This window comes from Manihot esculenta, chromosome 14 (genome assembly GCF_001659605.2).
Source record: "Manihot esculenta cultivar AM560-2 chromosome 14, M.esculenta_v8, whole genome shotgun sequence".
NCBI classification, from domain to species: Eukaryota; Viridiplantae; Streptophyta; class Magnoliopsida; order Malpighiales; family Euphorbiaceae; genus Manihot; species Manihot esculenta.
Window position 1 is genome coordinate 24,661,749 of NC_035174.2, and position 19,368 is coordinate 24,681,116.

Sequence of the window (19,368 nt, forward strand, 5' to 3'; positions counted from 1 at the left end):
AGAGACTATTCAAAATGCATAATCAACTGCACATTAATTTAAATTTTATTAGGTGTTCTAAACTTATATAAAACAATAAAGTAACTCTCAAATTATTGAATGTAATTTTTATTATTTTATAAATAATTTATAGCATAATAAATAAAAATTAGAATATAATAAAAAGATGTTTTTTTAATTAATAGGTCATTAATAATATGACTAGTTTGTTTTTAATTATTAATAAGATTTACTAGTTAATCGTTAAATAAAAAAAAACTTATGAATTAATGTTTCAATTTTGAAAAATATATAAAAATATATTTAAAATTTTATAAAATCTATTAATTAATAATTTCATTAAATATTTTATTGTTTAATCTCTAAAATATGAAATAAATTTATTAATTAATTATTTAATTTTATAAAAATATTATCTACTAATTAATTTTTTCATATCAAAATCATTTTAAATTTTTTAAAATACTCTATAATTAAAATTAATGAAGGTATTTATTAATAGATTTTTTAAAATTCTAATTACATTTTAATATATTTTTTTTAAATTAAAAAAATTAATTAATGAATTTTTTATATTATACAAATTAAATAGTAATTTTTTTATTGTTGTTTTATAAATTTAAATATTTAATAAGTTATAATTTTAGCTTATATATATATAATATTTCTTTAAATATATATCCATTCTCTCATAATTTTTATTTATTTTATTAAAATTATTTTAAAATTTTTATCCGTTTTCATATATTAAATTATAATGATATAAAAATTGACTATTATAATTCTATTAAATTTTGTTTTATTTTTAATAAATTTTTTAAAAATTATTTAATAAAATTTAAGGTATTTAATATGGAAATAATTGAAAAGTTAATATTTTTTTTAATATGTATAAAAAAATAAAATAAATAAAAATTATAGGAAGGAGTATTAAATTTATATCCACCCCAAATATTTCAATTAATGCCATGCAAAGATAGCGAAGTTCTACCATAAACTAATTGTGTCGTGTAAAGAATAATTCAAAATACATAATGCAATGCCTTCCTTAGTAAACACCAGAAATATCTCACATTATATAAGGATGTGCCTATTCGTACAAGCTTTAAAAAAGTAAAACTAATCAAATTTTCACATATTACTTAAAATGAGGTTAACATTGCCATTCCCAGGGCTTCCATTTACGTCCTTTGCCTTGTTGTTTTTCCTCTCATTTACTACAGCACTCATACATCCTCTGCGTGGCAGAATCCGGCGACTGCCCGAGACATCCGGAACATCAACGTCAGAGGACTTTCAGACGTTTTATTATACTCAAACTCTGGATCATTTCAACTACAGGCCTGAAAGTTACACCACCTTCAAGCAAAGATATTTGATCAATTTCAAGTACTGGGGTGGTGCCAATGTTAGTGCACCAATCTTTGCTTACCTTGGAGCAGAAGAGCCGATTGATGTTGATCTGTCTATTATTGGATTTCTCACTGAGAATGCTGCCCAGTTCGGTGCTCTAGTGGTATTTATAGAGGTATACAATGCCCAAACGATACTTTAATTATGAGTATATATTGTCTTTAACTTATAACGTGGTGATGTAATGAATTTGCCGTCTTTCTTATGGTATGTGTAGCACCGATTTTACGGGAAATCTGTACCATCCAGATCATTTATAAAAGCTCTAGGAAATGCAAACCTTCGTGGCTATTTCAACTCTGCTCAAGCTTTGGCAGATTATGCTGAGATTCTCATTTATTTAAAAAAGAAATTATCTGCCCCATATTCTCCTGTAATAGTCATTGGAGCATCATATGGGGGAAGTGAGTGACTGCTTTTCCTTTTCTTTTGAAACTAATAAAACAACTTAATTATAGCTATCAATTTCTTAATTACTTATATTATTATTGTTATTATTATTTTTTATTTGTTTATTTATTTTATTATTATTATTATTATTTTTTTGTGGCTTAGTGCTGGCTTCATGGTTCCGGCTGAAGTATCCCCATGTAGCCTTAGGAGCTCTGGCATCATCAGCTCCACTCCTTTACTTTGATAACATAACACCACAAGATGCTTACTTTTGGGTTGTCACCAAGGATTTTAGGGTAATATCAAGCAACTTAAACATTGTTTCCTCATTTTCATCTCTCTTAATTCAGATCTATCATCAAAAAAAAAAAAAAAAAAAACATACAAGAAAGTTACTATAGGGCACCATTGTTCAGTTATAATTAAATAATTAATTTGAATTGATAAAATAATTATTTTTTCAATTATCAATTAAGTTAGTTTTGATTTGATAATTGAAATAATTAAAATAATTGATTTTTATTAATGAGTATATTAAGTATTGATGTGGCTGAAATAGAGTTGTTCCGTGGTTGATCAATTATGTAAAAAAAAAAAATGTGAGGTGATTATAATCTATGGTAACTACTATAATGTTCAAATCAGTAAACGGAAGAATATGTTAACGGCAACCACTCCAATACTAGAGTCAGTATATTAAGAATATGACAAGTATATAGAATTATTTAAAATTTAAGAGTAATTGTAAAAGATAAATGGTATCTTTATTTCTATCATCCTTAATTTTTATACCGCAAGAAAACTAAATCAATTATTTTATTTTTTAAAAATTTAGTTAGTATCGACTAATTGATAAGAGATTATGTTACAAGGGATAACAGGAATCTGCTGGATTGTTAGCAGTCCACTAACTTTATATAAAAATTTGACCTATTAGAAGATAACAAGTTTTAGTGAAGATCCGAATGCTAATGTGTCCGAATTTTTTTTTCACAGTCGAAACTGTGCATTAATTTATCAGTATTTTTGTTATGTGGTTCTATACTATAATAATAACTTATAATTTATTTTAATTGATTGTTGTATTATATCAACGTGAGTACCATAAAATATCGTGTCATAGATGTACAATGGAATAGAATTGGAGAAAAATTTTCCAGTCATCATATCAATAGCCCAATTAATAATCAAATGTCCAACATATGACTCAAATTCTATGCTTTGCAGGAAGCTAGCGAGAGTTGCTACCAAACTATACGGAAATCATGGAGCGAAATCGATAACGTGGCTTCACAGACAAATGGTCTTTCAATTCTTAGCAAAAGATTCAACACTTGCTAGTAAATACACAACTTCGTCTCAATTAATACGTCATAATTAATTAAATTTCATAGTTTGGATTAATTTGTTGCTTAAGGATTAAAAATGCTTTTTTTTATCTCACAAGTACTTTTGTATCTTTTTCCCCATGGCAGTCCTCTCAAAGATCCTTCAGATCTTAGAGAATTCTTAATCTCCATGTATGCTAATGCAGCCCAATATGATGCACCACCAGAATATCCAGTTAATATGATATGTGATGCCATTGATGAAGGTCCTCTTGGGGAAGATATTCTCAGCAAAATATATGCGGGTGTTGTTGCCTCTTCTGGTACCAGTCCTTGCTATGTAAATCCGCACGTTACCCTAACTGAAACAGACTTGGGATGGGAGTGGCAGGTATAAATATTCATAATATTTTGTAGTCTAAATGCAATCCACCATGGACTAAATACACCAATTTTAAATACTTGTATTTTGAGTTTATCTATAGGGGTATAAACGAACAAAGTTTTAAAAAGTTCAAGTTTGATTCGTTAAAATTTCTTCGAGCTTGAACTGAATTTGAGTTTTATTCATTTCGAACTCGAGCCGAGTATTAAGAAGTTCAAGCATGACTCGAGTTTAGACGAGTCAAGTTTTTATCGAGTTTAGTATCGAATAGTTCACGAGTAGTTCAATTTATTTACATGTATAACGAGTTTTAGTTTAAAACTAATTAATAGGTTTAAAACTAAAATAATTTTAGTTAAATAAATATATTTTCAAATTAGCCCGTAAACTTATAAGAATGAGTTTTTAAATATTAATGATTCAAATATATGCAAATTTAAGGTATAACTAAACTATGTAAAGTTGAATTTTAGAAAATTTAGATTTGACTCATGAAAGTATATGTAGGGTTTTAATTTATTTCTTTTATAATAATAATCTCAACTTACTTAATAACACTGTTTATGAGCCTATTCGCAGATTGCTCATGAACTCAGAAACGAGTCGAGCTCACGAGTCTTAACGAACCGAATATTATGGAGCTCAAATTTGGTTCGTTTACCAAACGAGTCTAAAAATTAAGTTCGAGTTTGACTTGTTTAGAAATCGAGTCGAATTCAGTCGAGTTTTTATCGAACCGAATATCAAGTAGCTCATGAATGATTTGGTTCATTTACACCCCTATTTATCTATATAAGCTCCATATACATAAATATATATATACTCATTAAATTCAAATTTTAATTATGAAACACACGAAAATCTAAATAAAATTAAAAGGTATATATTTACTGTTTTTTCTTTTTTTTTTTATGATGATATATATACCTGACATGTAGTTATTGCGCAAAATTATAGACATGTAGTGAGATAGTGCACCCAGAAGGCATACTCAATAATTCCATGTTCCCTCTTGATCCTTTTATACTAAGCAGTCGTATCAAGCAATGCAAAACCGAATTTGGTGTTGTGCCTAGGCCTCATTGGATCACCACATACTACGGAGGCCAGGTAAGATTGTTAATTAAAAGTAATTGATTATTTAAAAAAAAAAAATCAAACTCTTTCATATAGAAAATGTCAAGCTTTTATGGTTTTTAAGCTTTCTTCATATCAAATATTTAATTTCAGGATATAAAATTAATTCTTCAAAGGTTTGGCAGCAACATTATCTTCTCCAATGGACTCAGAGACCCTTTAAGTAGTGGCGGGTATATACCAACGCTAACTATGTCTGATTAATTGTGTTAATTGATTGCTTGATTTAATTTAATATCTAACTATGTCTGATTAATTGTGTTAATGGATTGCTTGATTTAATTTAATTTCTACGTGTAAATGGAACAGGGTACTAGAGAACATATCTGATACACTTCTTGCTGTCTACACAATCAACGGTATGTTTAATATATTTATTGCACAATCACATCAGATAACGTAAATTCGTTATGAATTTACATTGATTTGGAATAGAAATAATATATTCTTATAAAAGTTTTAGACTCTTCTCCTAAAACTAACTTTTGAGTGAATAAAATTTAGCCTAAATTTAATACGGTATGAAAGTCTCTTCCCTAATATTGAACCTCTCGGTGTAGTTTTGGACACGAAGAAAATGTGTTGAATCTCTTATGGTAACTTTTGAGATGAGTTAGGTATAATATAAATTAATTTAATAAATTTTATAGGTAAAATAAATAAAATTTTACATATATATATATATCCTAAATTCATATCAAATGATCAACTCAGGTAAATTTATTAATTAATTATTTGCTTTTAAAGCTACCATTCCTTTTTTTATATATATTAAAAATGGGCAGGATTATTTGCTATACAATCAGTTAATGGAGTTAATATGGCAGGTTCTCATGCATTGGATGTGCTTCGAGTAGAAGCAAGTGATCCACAGTGGTTAATCATGCAACGAAAGACAGAAGTTGAGATAATTAAGGGATGGATTGCTAAGTACTACGCTGATCTTCTTGCCTACAAACGTTATTAGTCAGCATATCTCATGTAAACTTATCAAAATAAATATAATAATCAAAACTGCAGAAAGAAAAGTTTCCCATGTATGGGAAAATATTATATTAATAATAATACATGCTAATGAGGAATAAATTGCACAACTCCTTTTACAATGCCGATGGGGAGTAAATAATTTACAATTTATTTAAATTGTAAACTAAAAGAAAATTTGTCTACATTCACTGCAAAAAAAAAAATTACGAACGAAAAATATCTGTCTATAATGAATGAAAATTCGTTTGTAATTATTTTTATAATCAAAACGAATGGAATACCTTCCTGTAAATTTTGTTTATAATTCTATTACAAATAAATTTTAGCATCCATTTGTGTTACAAACATACCGTAAAATAAATTGTCCGTTTATTTCACAAATAAATATATAAATTCATTTGTAATTTTTCAATAGTTGCAACTAATAATTTACAAACGGATTTTGTATTATAAATATATCTAGTTATAATTTATTTGCAGTCTATTGTAATTTGTCTGTTTGTAAAAAGTTTGTAATCTTTTTATATTGTAAATGGTTTTCCTTTTATATAATATTTGTAATGTGTTTATATTACAAATAGATTTTCCAGTTTGTAATTGTTTACATTACAAATGAACTTCATTTATGATATTGCTGAAAATAAACTGATGACGTTGTTGGAATGGAACTGTGCTGTAATTGGCTAATCTTGCAGGACAGAGAAAGTGAGGTGGTGGATACCCACGGCAGCCACTCCAATGCTCAAATCAGTAAATTAGAGAAAATAATGAATGAAGAACATTAAAGTATTTATGTTGGAGAGTAGCGTACCTTTATCTCTTTGTTCATTCTCCTTTTATACTGTAAGAAAATAAGAATAAATATAGTATTTCCTGATAATCTAGCGATGATGTGGCCAGTTCATTGGTAAAAGATCTTCATTGGCTAATTGGTTGGGAATTCCGCAATCAAAGGCATGAAGGAGATATGGTAAATTGTAGCTGTTAACGGTAACTTTCTTATGGAGTCTCATCTTGAAGTTATGAGGATGAGTCTTATCCGACCTTAGGCCAACCTATGCTTAAGCGCCTGGGTCTCTTTTTCTCTTTAGATCTGAGCATCATGGTTGTCCGGACCTTCCTTTCTATGGATGGGATCTCATATTGATTTATCAGGTCCTTGCCACGTAGACCAGTCTTATGGTGACAACTCACTGTCTATTTTGAGCGAGTCTCATATAGCAGAGGTCCCTCCGCTGGTTTTTGATTCTTTCGATTCAAATGTGACAGTTGTCTTCATAATCTAGATCATGTGGCTTATTTGTCTGGACTGAGTGCATGATGTCCTTGCTTTCTTCTTGCTTGCTTTGCCGAACAGTTAGGTTTGAGATCTTGTCTTAGCAAAAAATGATCCTAGTGATATAATAATGCCTTGATAAATTTTTGGACATTTTTCATCCCTTGTGCGCTCCTAGGCCTTTTGCAGTGTTGTCCTGCTTCCAGGCATTTTCTAGCACTGGCGTGCTTCCGGGTTTTCTCCAGCCCTGACGAGCTTTCTGGCATCAAATGCCGTTGCGAGCTTCCAGACCTTTTTCTAGTCCTTACGAACTCCGTGGCCTTTTTTAGCCTTTACTGGCTTCCAAGCATTTTCTAGCCCTAGTGTGCTTCCGGGCTTTCTCTAGCCCTGACGAGCTTTGGGCATCAAATGCCTTTCTGAGCTTTCGAGCATACAAGCTCCTTGGCCTTTTCTAGCCTTTATGGGCATTTTTCTAGCCTTGATCCTAGCCCTGACATGCCTTCGGGCTTTCTAGCATCAAATGTCTTGACGAGCTTCTGGGCATTTTTCTAGCGCTTGCAAGCTTTCGAGCTTTCTCTAGCCATGACGAGCTTTCTAGCATCCAATGCCTTTGCGAGCTTCTAGATATTTTTCTAACCCTTACAAGCTCCTTGGCCTTTTTTAGCTTTTACTGGCATTTTTCTAGTCCTGATCTTAGACCTGACGCGCCTTCGAGATTTCTAGCATCAAATGCCTTGATGAGCTTCCTGGCATTTTTCTACCCATTTTTATCTTTCGGGCTTTATCAAGCTTTCTGGCATCCAATGCCTTTATGAGCTTCTAAGCATTTTTCAGCTGTAGCGTACTTCCAGACTTTCTTCGTCCGGGCCAGTGGCGGCAGCTAGGTCTACCCAAACCAATACGCATGCCAACAGATAGCGACGAAGAGCCAATCGTCAATCCACCACCCATTACGGACATCACCGCTGAAGGTCAACAGCTGAAGCATCTCTTCGCAATTCATCGATGCCGGTGACCAACACTTATCGTCGTCGTCCATAGCACCACATTCCGAAACTCAGGCAGTCGAAAAGGGAACTCCCCTAGCCACACCAATGCCATCAGAACCCCCTTCAGATGGTCACAGACATAAGTGCCAAATACCCATAGTCTCAATATGGCAACTTAGCACTAAGCACCGCATGGAAGCCTCAACTAGCAGGCCAGCTACAACTTCTGAGGGAAACAACAGCAAAGGAGATTTGCCCAAACCCATAGCTATGGATAATGCAGCGAAGGCTCTGGCCTTCAACAAACAAACAGAACACATTAGGTTTAAGCATATCTCTTCCTTTCCCTACCACCCAGGTAAATTTTTGCACTCTGAAACACTCGATGCACTAGGAATTCGAACAGAAACAGACTCTCTTGTTGATAACATCGGTTGGGGCACATTCTTTCATCTACACATGCTAGCATTCACAAAACTCATTCAAGAGTTCTTCTACATCTTCTTCTTTGATAAAACTGCCATGGAAACCGTGCAAACATCCGATACAGTCAGTTTCAGATTGATAGGACAATGATTTTGTATGTCCATGCATGAATTCAATTCTGCATTGGGTTTTGATTGCCAAAATATTATCTGTGATTATCCTGATGAATTCAATGCTAATACTGTGTATGCTGAATTATGTGACAACCACCCTGATTCTTACTCCCTCATCAGATCCAAACACTTGTATTTATGCAATCCTTGCTTAAAATACTTGCATAGATTTCTAGCCTATACTTTCTCTGGACGAAAAGATGCACTGAACATACTCACCAAAACTGAACTCTACATCCTTTAGAGTATGGTAACTAAGCAAAATGTTAATTTTGGATTCTGGGTTGCCACACAAATTTCTAGCATACTAACTTATCATCGCCCTTTTAATCCTTGGGCATGTCATCACCTTACTTACAGTTAATTTGAAAATTCTGCATCTTGAGCATATTGACCTCACCCTAACCGACGAGCCAACCCCACTGGATTTACGTGTCTTAGATGACATGGGGTTGCTTCATCAGGTTAGGGGTGTTTTCTCTCTTGCACCTGCAGGACTAGTGATACCATGCCACGAGCATGTCTTCCAAGAAAATGCTACACATCAAGCATAAGCTTCCTAGGCAATAGCCCCACCTATAGTAGTGCAGCAAGCAGTAGAAGAAGCACCTACTAGTGCACCACAAAACCCCTCCACAGAGACCCGCCTGGACTGAATTGAAGAAAGAATTTTGCACATGGAGGAAATGCTGCAGCTACTAGTGACTCACCTTTTGTCTAGAGACCATCAATGCCCTTGATTTGGCCACTGATTTTCCCAAATCACACACCCCAAAAAGTCCCTTTCTCTTTATATATTTCACATTGAGACAATGGCTAGGCTAGGTGTGGGGGTATTTTTGTACTCTTTTGATTGACTCACTGTATATAGTTTTAGTTCTTAAAACATGCATGTTTCTTTTCACACATTTTTATTTTCTATTTCCTTTTCTTTTGAACTTACACATATTTTCCCAACTCGTTTTCTCCTATATGGACAAAAATTGTTAAATTTTTGCTTTACTTAGCAAGACAGGTAGGTTAAATGAGCCTCCTTTCTCATAATCCCATTGATTTACCAACTCTTTAAACCTGAATTGAATCACTTGTGGTGAATTGCGTTCATTTTGGGAGTTTCTTTTTAAATTGAATCTTTAAGCTCATCGTGGTCAAGAGAGAATAATAAACATGAAAATGTGTGTAATGGAAAATAACTCATACAGCAATTATTGTTTTGATTTGCCCAAATCATTATGAAAAGTAAAGAAAAATCAACAAAGTTAAAAGGCACAAAGCACAAATCCAAAAACCCATTCTAATGGTCAAGGACTATGAACAGAGCTAGTAGCTACTTGAAAAAGTGACCAACTAAGTAACCAGGGGTGGGTATCACAAATATGCACCTTCGCGTAAAAATGTTGATAACTTTTTCAAGCAAAATAAAAGTGCATAAAGCTGAACAAAAGTGGTTAAAAGAAGGGCAAATCACTCCCAAGGTTGCATAGTCAAACTAAACAAAAATTTGTGCATGAATAAATAAATTTTCTCTCTAAAGGAAGACAACTCTCAACTACGGTGAGTGAAAGAAAATAAGAAAAGGAGTAACCTTAGTGCATGTACATTATACTGCAATACTTCAAATTAGGAGTCTAAGGTGGTAAATTAAGTAGTAGTTAGGATCAAGAAGAAAAGGGGGCTTGATTGACTAAGTTGTTTATTGCTTGAGAATAAGCAAGAAGTTAGGTGTAGGGGTGTTTGATCAAGCATAATTTAGGCAAATTTTTACTATTATTATTGATGCTAAATTATGCATTTTCTAGCTAATTTTGTGCTTTTGATAATATTTTACAGAAAATAAAAAAAAATTGAAGATTTGGTAAAAAATGGCCTAAAATACATGAAAAGTTAATTTGGCTAGAGCAATTTGGGCAAATTACCATCAAGAATGACCAAGGAGGCCGCACAAGTATATGGAAGCAAGAAGCTAAAACTCAAGATTTTGATGTGCTAGAATCAATTTGTCCAAATCACTAGACAAATCGATAGATCACACAGACTAGCAGAACTGCCCAGACCTTTGGCCAGCGATTTGCCCAAATCACTGGGCAAATTGATTATTGCAGAACAGAGAAGGGAAGAGCGGTACATACTCACAACAAGGGCAAGCGATTTGCGCAAATCACTGGGTAAATCGATCATCGCAGACAGAAAAGTGCAGAACGATAAGAAACACTAAAATTCAAATTTCAAGAGTTCCAATCCATCTCAAACACACTATGTAACAGCCCGGAAACCGATACCCCTCTGTAACGGCCCGAACCGCCACCGGCGCTAGGATCCAGATCGGCTTAAGGCCGCCGGGACCCGTAGCAAGCCAAACATACATACTATTACCTGGTCAAATCCCATACATGATTAAAACTTATCCATAAAAACATGAAAACTGTACATCTGATGAACCCAAACCTGACCTGTGCATGTATCCTGACATGAAACATACATCATAAAATCATAAAACCTCCACTGGAGTCCTCATCATATACTCCAATGGGGTAACATTACATGCCTCAAGTTTGGTTCTCAACTCAACATATAACATAGACATAACCATGCATTAACAGGGACTAACCAGTCTATAGGGCCAAGCACACTTTAATCCATAAACATAACTCTACTATCAGTTACATACATTATCTCAAATTACATTACATCAACTTATATTACATGTCCACTTCTAAAACCACTAAACTGATACATAAACATAAACTATAACATAAAACACACGTCTCTTAATCTTTACCCTGCTGACTTCTGAGCTCTGACTTAAACCTGCAACACTGGGGTTAGGGGAAAGGGGTGAGCTAAAAAGCCCAGTGAGTAGAAACAGAGAAAACAGTTCATTAATTATGATTTCATTTTACTAAAAACATTTGCTTTAATTCCTCCATTTTTAGGTATATTATTATTCATTTAACTTCTTCTTTCTTTCTTATTCATGCTTTCATGAAATGCATCACAACACAGAGAAATCACATAATCCTGTCCGTCTCGGGGCTTATGCAAGATTTATTCCCCACGGACCCTGGTTTCTGAGAGTCTGTCTTTTCGCATGCATCTTTCCTCTCAGAGGATGGACATGACATCAAAAATCCCTCTGTCGGTGCCCGGCTCCCCCATAGGAGCTCACAAAGGCCTGTAACATACATGACATGGTGTCTGGTCCACAGAGAGCTCACATGGACTTTCCTACATGTACTTGTCCGGCTCTCAAAGGACTAAGACAAGACTCGTGACAGATATGGGCTATTGAAGTCGCCTCGGTCCACCCTTCCTCCATCAACATCAAATAATGCAATGCAACATATTCGTGAACTAGTGCAATCAACCTACTATACATAATCATGATGCATGCTCATGCTTTAGGCATTAGATTTTGTGCATAAAAGATTAAGTTTAGTTCTACTCACCTCCTGGCAGACGCCGACTGACTCTGCACCTGCTAGCACTAATGGCCTCCTCGGTCTCTCGGGTCCGATCCTACACAGGTGGACTCGAATGAGGTGCCAAACACATTCTAACAACTCATAAGCAACTCCCCAAAAACCCCTCTAAACATCACTTAATCATGCATGGAAAACACCCAAGAAACGGCTGGACAGGGCACTTTCGGCGGCACCTTCGGCGGCCGAAAGTCCCTTCCAGAGACGAAACTCGGGTAGGTTCGGCGGCAGGTTCGGCGGCCGAAACCCTTGGACAGAAACGAAAGTCCCTCCTTCGGGGGCACATTCGGCAGCCTAAAGACTGCCTCCCATGCAGGTTCGGCGGCCGAAACTCCTTTCGGCGGCCGAACCTGGTCCCCTCTGGACGACAGGTCCGATTCTGCCAAGCCAAAAACCAAACTCAACCTACCCAAATCCTTACATACTCTCTCCCAACATGCATACTCACTCCCACAAGCATAAAGGAGCATAAACTAACATAAACTCCTCAACAAAAACATCACATAACATACATTGGGTATAAAACCCACATAAACCTTAAACATGCATTTTCTACCCAAACTTAACCATCAAACTCTATAAAACTTACTTAAAACTTCATTAAACATAAGGAAAAGCAAGGATCTACACTAACCTCTTGGAGATCGAGGGTGGTGTGACCCCTAACTCGGAGGTGTGGAGAATCCAAGCTCCAAAAGCTCCAAGCTCCCAAAACTCCCTTTAAGCTTTAAATCTTCAAACACAAGGGTAGAAATCATGAAAAACTTGAGAGATGGGTAGAGAAAACACGAAAACGACCAAAGGAAGGCATAAACTCACCTGAGCTCGTGAATGGGGAGAAAACTCACCCATTTCCGATCTGAGGGCCCTTTATAGGTGGCCTGGTCGAAGACCTTCGGCAGCCTAACGTGCCCCCTAAACTCATGCATGTTCGGCGGCCGAACTTGGCTTTCGGCGGCCGAACCTTGGCTCGTTCAAACAAGACTTTCGGAGGCCAAAGGCGCTCCCGAAGCCTTCCCATGTTCGGCGGCCGAACTTCACTTTCGGCGGCCGAACCTGGCAATTGCCTCCTTGGTCTTTTCTTCCAAAACTCAGTTTCTTTTGCATTAAAACCATAACATACATTAAAATACACTTAGAAAACCTTTGTTAAACATTGTTTTACCCATGTTATACCCTTCTAGAACACTCCGACATTCGAAACTCCACCGGACGGTAAGAGTTTCCGATGCCTGAATTAGCCGGGTATTACATTCTACCCCCCTTACAAAAACATTCGTCCCCGAATGTTAAAACAACAAACACAAGCATGCAAGCAAGCAAGCGAACCCTAAAGCTTCTCTCCAAAGAGAGACACCAAACGCTGGAGTAAGAACTCCCAGGTTCCTAAACTCCACAAGCTTCTGCTGCGCTACTCTGATCCTTCTCTATCTTCCTCCTTCTCTGCTCTTACTCTTCTCTTCTCATCTTTACTAATCCAAAACTAACTCTAACTCTCACAGGTAGTACCCGAATTTCAGATCTATCTTGGAAAAACAAACAGCTCCTACTAGCTGTCCCAATAGATCGTCCATCCTACATGGGAATACATGCCCTTGGTAGTGACCTTGTTTAACCGCTTACAGTCGTTACAAAGTCTCAAGGATTCATCCTTCGTTTCCCACAACCATACTGGAGCAATCCAGAGTGAGGTACTAGGTCGGACAAAACCCCTTGTCTACCAAGTCTCGCCTCTACTCTACTGCTACCTCTCTCTATGCAGGCGCCATCCTATAGGGAAGGGTAGAAATGGTTCTGCGTCCAGACACCACTCCTATACCAAACTCTAACTCCCTGACAGATGGTAAACCTGACAACTCGCCTGGGAAGACATCTAAGAATTCTCTCTAACAACTGGCACTGAGGCTGGTTCCCCGACCTGACTGCTGAACTCTCAAACAAGAGCTAGAACCCTCTGACAACCCCTCCTACGCACCCTACGAACCTGACAGGCTGACATCAAACCTCTAGGCATCCCTACTGTGTTCCCTCAGAAGAAAACCTCTGACCCATCCTGTCCTCTGAACCTGACTACCTTGTCTCTGCAGACCAAGATAGTACCGCGAGTAGAAAAACCAGTCCAACCCTAAACTGACGTCCAGACAGTCGAGTCTAGGACCTCAATGTCGGGTGGAAGGCATCTACCCTCAACTGTCATAGAACTGGACCGGCAGACTGACTCTGCCACAGATGAATCACACGAGAGTCTACTGACCAAAGAGAACACTCTAGCCCAGAAGCTATCAACTCAACCTCTCGACGGCTCCTAGAGCAACTAAAGAAAGAGAAAAACACTAGGGTTCACAAAACATACACATCAGAACATTCAAAAGTGAGCATACCTGGCACCACCATGTTCGATGTGTCTGCCTCTTGCTGAGCCTGGGTGAAGATCCGAGCTGGAGCTGACGGACTTTCTCCACGGGAACCCTCAGAAGAAAAGGCTGACCCTCTTCCTCTGCCTCGACTACCAACCTGAAACATGGTTGAAGCTGCTGGTTGAGACTGTGCTAACCGGGGCACAGTAGGACACTCACGTGCTATGTGTCCTTCCTGTCCACACCTAAAACAAGCTGTCGTCCCAACCCGACAGGCTCCTTTGTGCGGCCTTCCGCACCTCAAGCACCTTGAACTGCCCGAGCCAGAGCTTGAACCACCAAAACCCAAACTAGCCTTCAGATTCTGCCAAAACTTCTTCTGCGACTTCCTGAGACCTCTCTTCCATTTCTTACCTCTCGTGGCAGCTGTACTCAGAGTGGAGGGATCAATCCCTCCTGAACCTGAAATCCTAGAATCCTGAGTCTGAGCATCCTCCTGAGAATCTCCCATACCTTCTCCAAACATAGCCACATCCAAACTCATATCTCTCCTCTGAACATCCATCTCAGGCTCTCTCATACTAGCTGACATCCTTCTTAGATCCATACCTTCTCTGCTTGCATCAAAAGACCTCCTAGGGTCCCTTGATGTCCTCCATCTACTGACTCCCCACGACTGCGCTCTTGGCAGAGCAGGGGGAAAGGTGTCCAAACCTTCCCTCTCAGATGGAACTCCAGTCGATTCCACAGATCGACGAGCACCTCGCATTCTGGCTCCTCTGAAGAACAACACACAAGCATACAAACAACATCAGCATCATACGGTCCATGTGGAAACACATGAACCTACATCATACATACATAGCATACATAACATGTCATACATCATAGCATTTATGCACATGCATGAAATCATGGCATATCACATCATCATAGCAAGACAGGACTCAACATCCTATCCTAGTGGACATGATTTTACTCTTGATCTTTCTTATTGTGCTTGCCCTTCTATGACCTCTAAGCCAACCTCTTTCCGATGTGGGATACCTTCATCCCTGAGCATCCTTGCTCAAAACACCGTACTCTTGAGGCCCAAAGCTCTGATACCATTCTGTAACAGCCCGGAAACCGATACCCCTCTGTAACGGCCCGAACCGCCACCGGCGCTAGGATCCAGATCGGCTTAAGGCCGCCGGGACCCGTAGCAAGCCAAACATACATACTATTACCTGGTCAAATCCCATACATGATTAAAACTTATCCATAAAAACATGAAAACTGTACATCTGATGAACCCAAACCTGACCTGTGCATGTATCCTGACATGAAACATACATCATAAAATCATAAAACCTCCACTGGAGTCCTCATCATATACTCCAATGGGGTAACATTACATGCCTCAAGTTTGGTTCTCAACTCAACATATAACATAGACATAACCATGCATTAACAGGGACTAACCAGTCTATAGGGCCAAGCACACTTTAATCCATAAACATAACTCTACTATCAGTTACATACATTATCTCAAATTACATTACATCAACTTATATTACATGTCCACTTCTAAAACCACTAAACTGATACATAAACATAAACTATAACATAAAACACACGTCTCTTAATCTTTACCCTGCTGACTTCTGAGCTCTGACTTAAACCTGCAACACTGGGGTTAGGGGAAAGGGGTGAGCTAAAAAGCCCAGTGAGTAGAAACAGAGAAAACAGTTCATTAATTATGATTTCATTTTACTAAAAACATTTGCTTTAATTCCTCCATTTTTAGGTATATTATTATTCATTTAACTTCTTCTTTCTTTCTTATTCATGCTTTCATGAAATGCATCACAACACAGAGAAATCACATAATCCTGTCCGTCTCGGGGCTTATGCAAGATTTATTCCCCACGGACCCTGGTTTCTGAGAGTCTGTCTTTTCGCATGCATCTTTCCTCTCAGAGGATGGACATGACATCAAAAATCCCTCTGTCGGTGCCCGGCTCCCCCATAGGAGCTCACAAAGGCCTGTAACATACATGACATGGTGTCTGGTCCACAGAGAGCTCACATGGACTTTCCTACATGTACTTGTCCGGCTCTCAAAGGACTAAGACAAGACTCGTGACAGATATGGGCTATTGAAGTCGCCTCGGTCCACCCTTCCTCCATCAACATCAAATAATGCAATGCAACATATTCGTGAACTAGTGCAATCAACCTACTATACATAATCATGATGCATGCTCATGCTTTAGGCATTAGATTTTGTGCATAAAAGATTAAGTTTAGTTCTACTCACCTCCTGGCAGACGCCGACTGACTCTGCACCTGCTAGCACTAATGGCCTCCTCGGTCTCTCGGGTCCGATCCTACACAGGTGGACTCGAATGAGGTGCCAAACACATTCTAACAACTCATAAGCAACTCCCCAAAAACCCCTCTAAACATCACTTAATCATGCATGGAAAACACCCAAGAAACGGCTGGACAGGGCACTTTCGGCGGCACCTTCGGCGGCCGAAAGTCCCTTCCAGAGACGAAACTCGGGTAGGTTCGGCGGCAGGTTCGGCGGCCGAAACCCTTGGACAGAAACGAAAGTCCCTCCTTCGGGGGCACATTCGGCAGCCTAAAGACTGCCTCCCATGCAGGTTCGGCGGCCGAAACTCCTTTCGGCGGCCGAACCTGGTCCCCTCTGGACGACAGGTCCGATTCTGCCAAGCCAAAAACCAAACTCAACCTACCCAAATCCTTACATACTCTCTCCCAACATGCATACTCACTCCCACAAGCATAAAGGAGCATAAACTAACATAAACTCCTCAACAAAAACATCACATAACATACATTGGGTATAAAACCCACATAAACCTTAAACATGCATTTTCTACCCAAACTTAACCATCAAACTCTATAAAACTTACTTAAAACTTCATTAAACATAAGGAAAAGCAAGGATCTACACTAACCTCTTGGAGATCGAGGGTGGTGTGACCCCTAACTCGGAGGTGTGGAGAATCCAAGCTCCAAAAGCTCCAAGCTCCCAAAACTCCCTTTAAGCTTTAAATCTTCAAACACAAGGGTAGAAATCATGAAAAACTTGAGAGATGGGTAGAGAAAACACGAAAACGACCAAAGGAAGGCATAAACTCACCTGAGCTCGTGAATGGGGAGAAAACTCACCCATTTCCGATCTGAGGGCCCTTTATAGGTGGCCTGGTCGAAGACCTTCGGCAGCCTAACGTGCCCCCTAAACTCATGCATGTTCGGCGGCCGAACTTGGCTTTCGGCGGCCGAACCTTGGCTCGTTCAAACAAGACTTTCGGAGGCCAAAGGCGCTCCCGAAGCCTTCCCATGTTCGGCGGCCGAACTTCACTTTCGGCGGCCGAACCTGGCAATTGCCTCCTTGGTCTTTTCTTCCAAAACTCAGTTTCTTTTGCATTAAAACCATAACATACATTAAAATACACTTAGAAAACCTTTGTTAAACATTGTTTTACCCATGTTATACCCTTCTAGAACACTCCGACATTCGAAACTCCACCGGACGGTAAGAGTTTCCGATGCCTGAATTAGCCGGGTATTACACACTAAGACACATCTAAAACACATCAAACACTCTACAAAAAGAATTATTTCACTCAAGAAAGTCCATTTATGAAGAAACATAATCAATGAGGGAATTAAAAATCAAATTGAAGAGGAATTCCATCTCACAAGGGGCTGTTCTAGGGTTTTTCATTCATCTATAAAAGGGACAGCAAACCAGCAGCAGAAAATCATCCTTCACCAGCACCGAAGCTGCCTTCTTCCTTTTCTTCTCTTTGTAACTTCTTTGTAAACCATGAGTAGCTAAATACACAATTTCTAGTTAAGGTTAGGAGAAATTTCAGTTTATTTATGAATTGAAAGATCTGAAACTCTATTGTCAATCTTTTATTTTTTAGTATTTATGCAACCTCATTCTTCATGTCATTATTGCCTTGCTGTTACGATCAATAGGGCCCGTTGCTCTTAATTGCAAAGTAGTATATTGTTAGTTTGAATATTTAGGTCAATAATTGCTTAAATTGTTCAAACACAAGTAACAATTAGTGTAACAACTAAGAAGTTGCATGATCTAATTCACCATGCGGTTGGTTAGTTAGAATTAAATCTCTCTATTTCTTAAAGCAGTTAATAGTTGAAAAGTAAAAGCCCCACTAATATTCCTTGGTGACTTGTTAGCTAGTGATTGATTAGCGAACGTTTCCTAATTGATCTAAACCTAAAGAGAATTTGGTTGTGTGGAGTATCTTCCATAACCAAAACTAATTTATTGAAACAAATAAAAGAATCATAGTATCGATGATCAATTCTCAAACTAAAATGGATTCTACACTTCATCTAGAGTCTTTTTATCTTTGATTTACTCTCTTTTCAATTATTGCTTTCTTATATTACTTTAGTTTTAGTCTTAGTTCATCATCATTAAAAAATCCCCCTTATTTTACTTTTATTGTTAATTTGCCCACGTCATTGATTGAAAAATCAATGTCTCTGTGGATTCGACCCTATTACCACTATCTGCAATTCTTAATTGTTGAATATTAATAGGTTATTTTTTATGGTTTTGAAAACCATCAACTACCTAATCAAAATTTCAGATGTGTAAGTGGACTTTCATTTGCCCTCTATGAGATGTAATGGGCTTGGACCTTTTCTTTCCAGGTGTTATATGGCTTTAATGTTCGATTGTTGAGTTTAAGTCCACTTCATACTGCTTTGGTCTTATACTCTAGCACATAGGATAGATAGACAACACCTAGTATCCATAAGGGTCCTAAGGCCTATGTCTTTAGGGCTTAGCATGGGTTCCTCCTTGTGCTTCATTTTCAATCAGTAAATGGCTCCCACGGATTAAGACCCTCGGCTGTTAGGCCACCCATTGCCAATATTGAAGGAAGACAAAAGTTCAATGATAATCTAGGAATCCTCTTAGTATACCTAATAGGTACTAGACCTGCAAGTTATAATGCAAATTAT

At 37.5% G+C, this 19,368-nt stretch overlaps 1 protein-coding gene across 1 annotated transcript; it reads left to right on the forward strand.

The window, feature by feature from the left end:
* The first annotated feature begins 1,128 nt into the window (after positions 1–1,128).
* Positions 1,129–5,730, forward strand: LOC110600573 (lysosomal Pro-X carboxypeptidase). The gene is made up of 9 exons (XM_021737437.2): positions 1,129–1,528; positions 1,631–1,817; positions 1,969–2,102; positions 3,034–3,146; positions 3,282–3,525; positions 4,477–4,629; positions 4,750–4,829; positions 4,966–5,015; positions 5,484–5,730. The coding sequence occupies exons 1-9, from the start codon at positions 1,148–1,150 to the stop codon at positions 5,621–5,623; spliced, it is 1,482 nt and encodes a 493-aa protein (XP_021593129.1). The 5' UTR covers positions 1,129–1,147; the 3' UTR covers positions 5,624–5,730.
* Positions 5,731–19,368: the final 13,638 nt, after the last annotated feature.

Excerpts from the sequence above, each read along its gene's own strand:
- LOC110600573 (XM_021737437.2), top strand. The coding sequence starts at position 1,148 with ATGAGGTTAACATTGCCATTCCCAGGGCTTCCATTTACGTCCTTTGCC. Across the intron at positions 1,529-1,630 it reads CTCTAGTGGTATTTATAGAG|CACCGATTTTACGGGAAATC; the intron begins GTATACAATGCC and ends TGGTATGTGTAG. Across the intron at positions 3,147-3,281 it reads AAAAGATTCAACACTTGCTA|TCCTCTCAAAGATCCTTCAG; the intron begins GTAAATACACAA and ends TCCCCATGGCAG.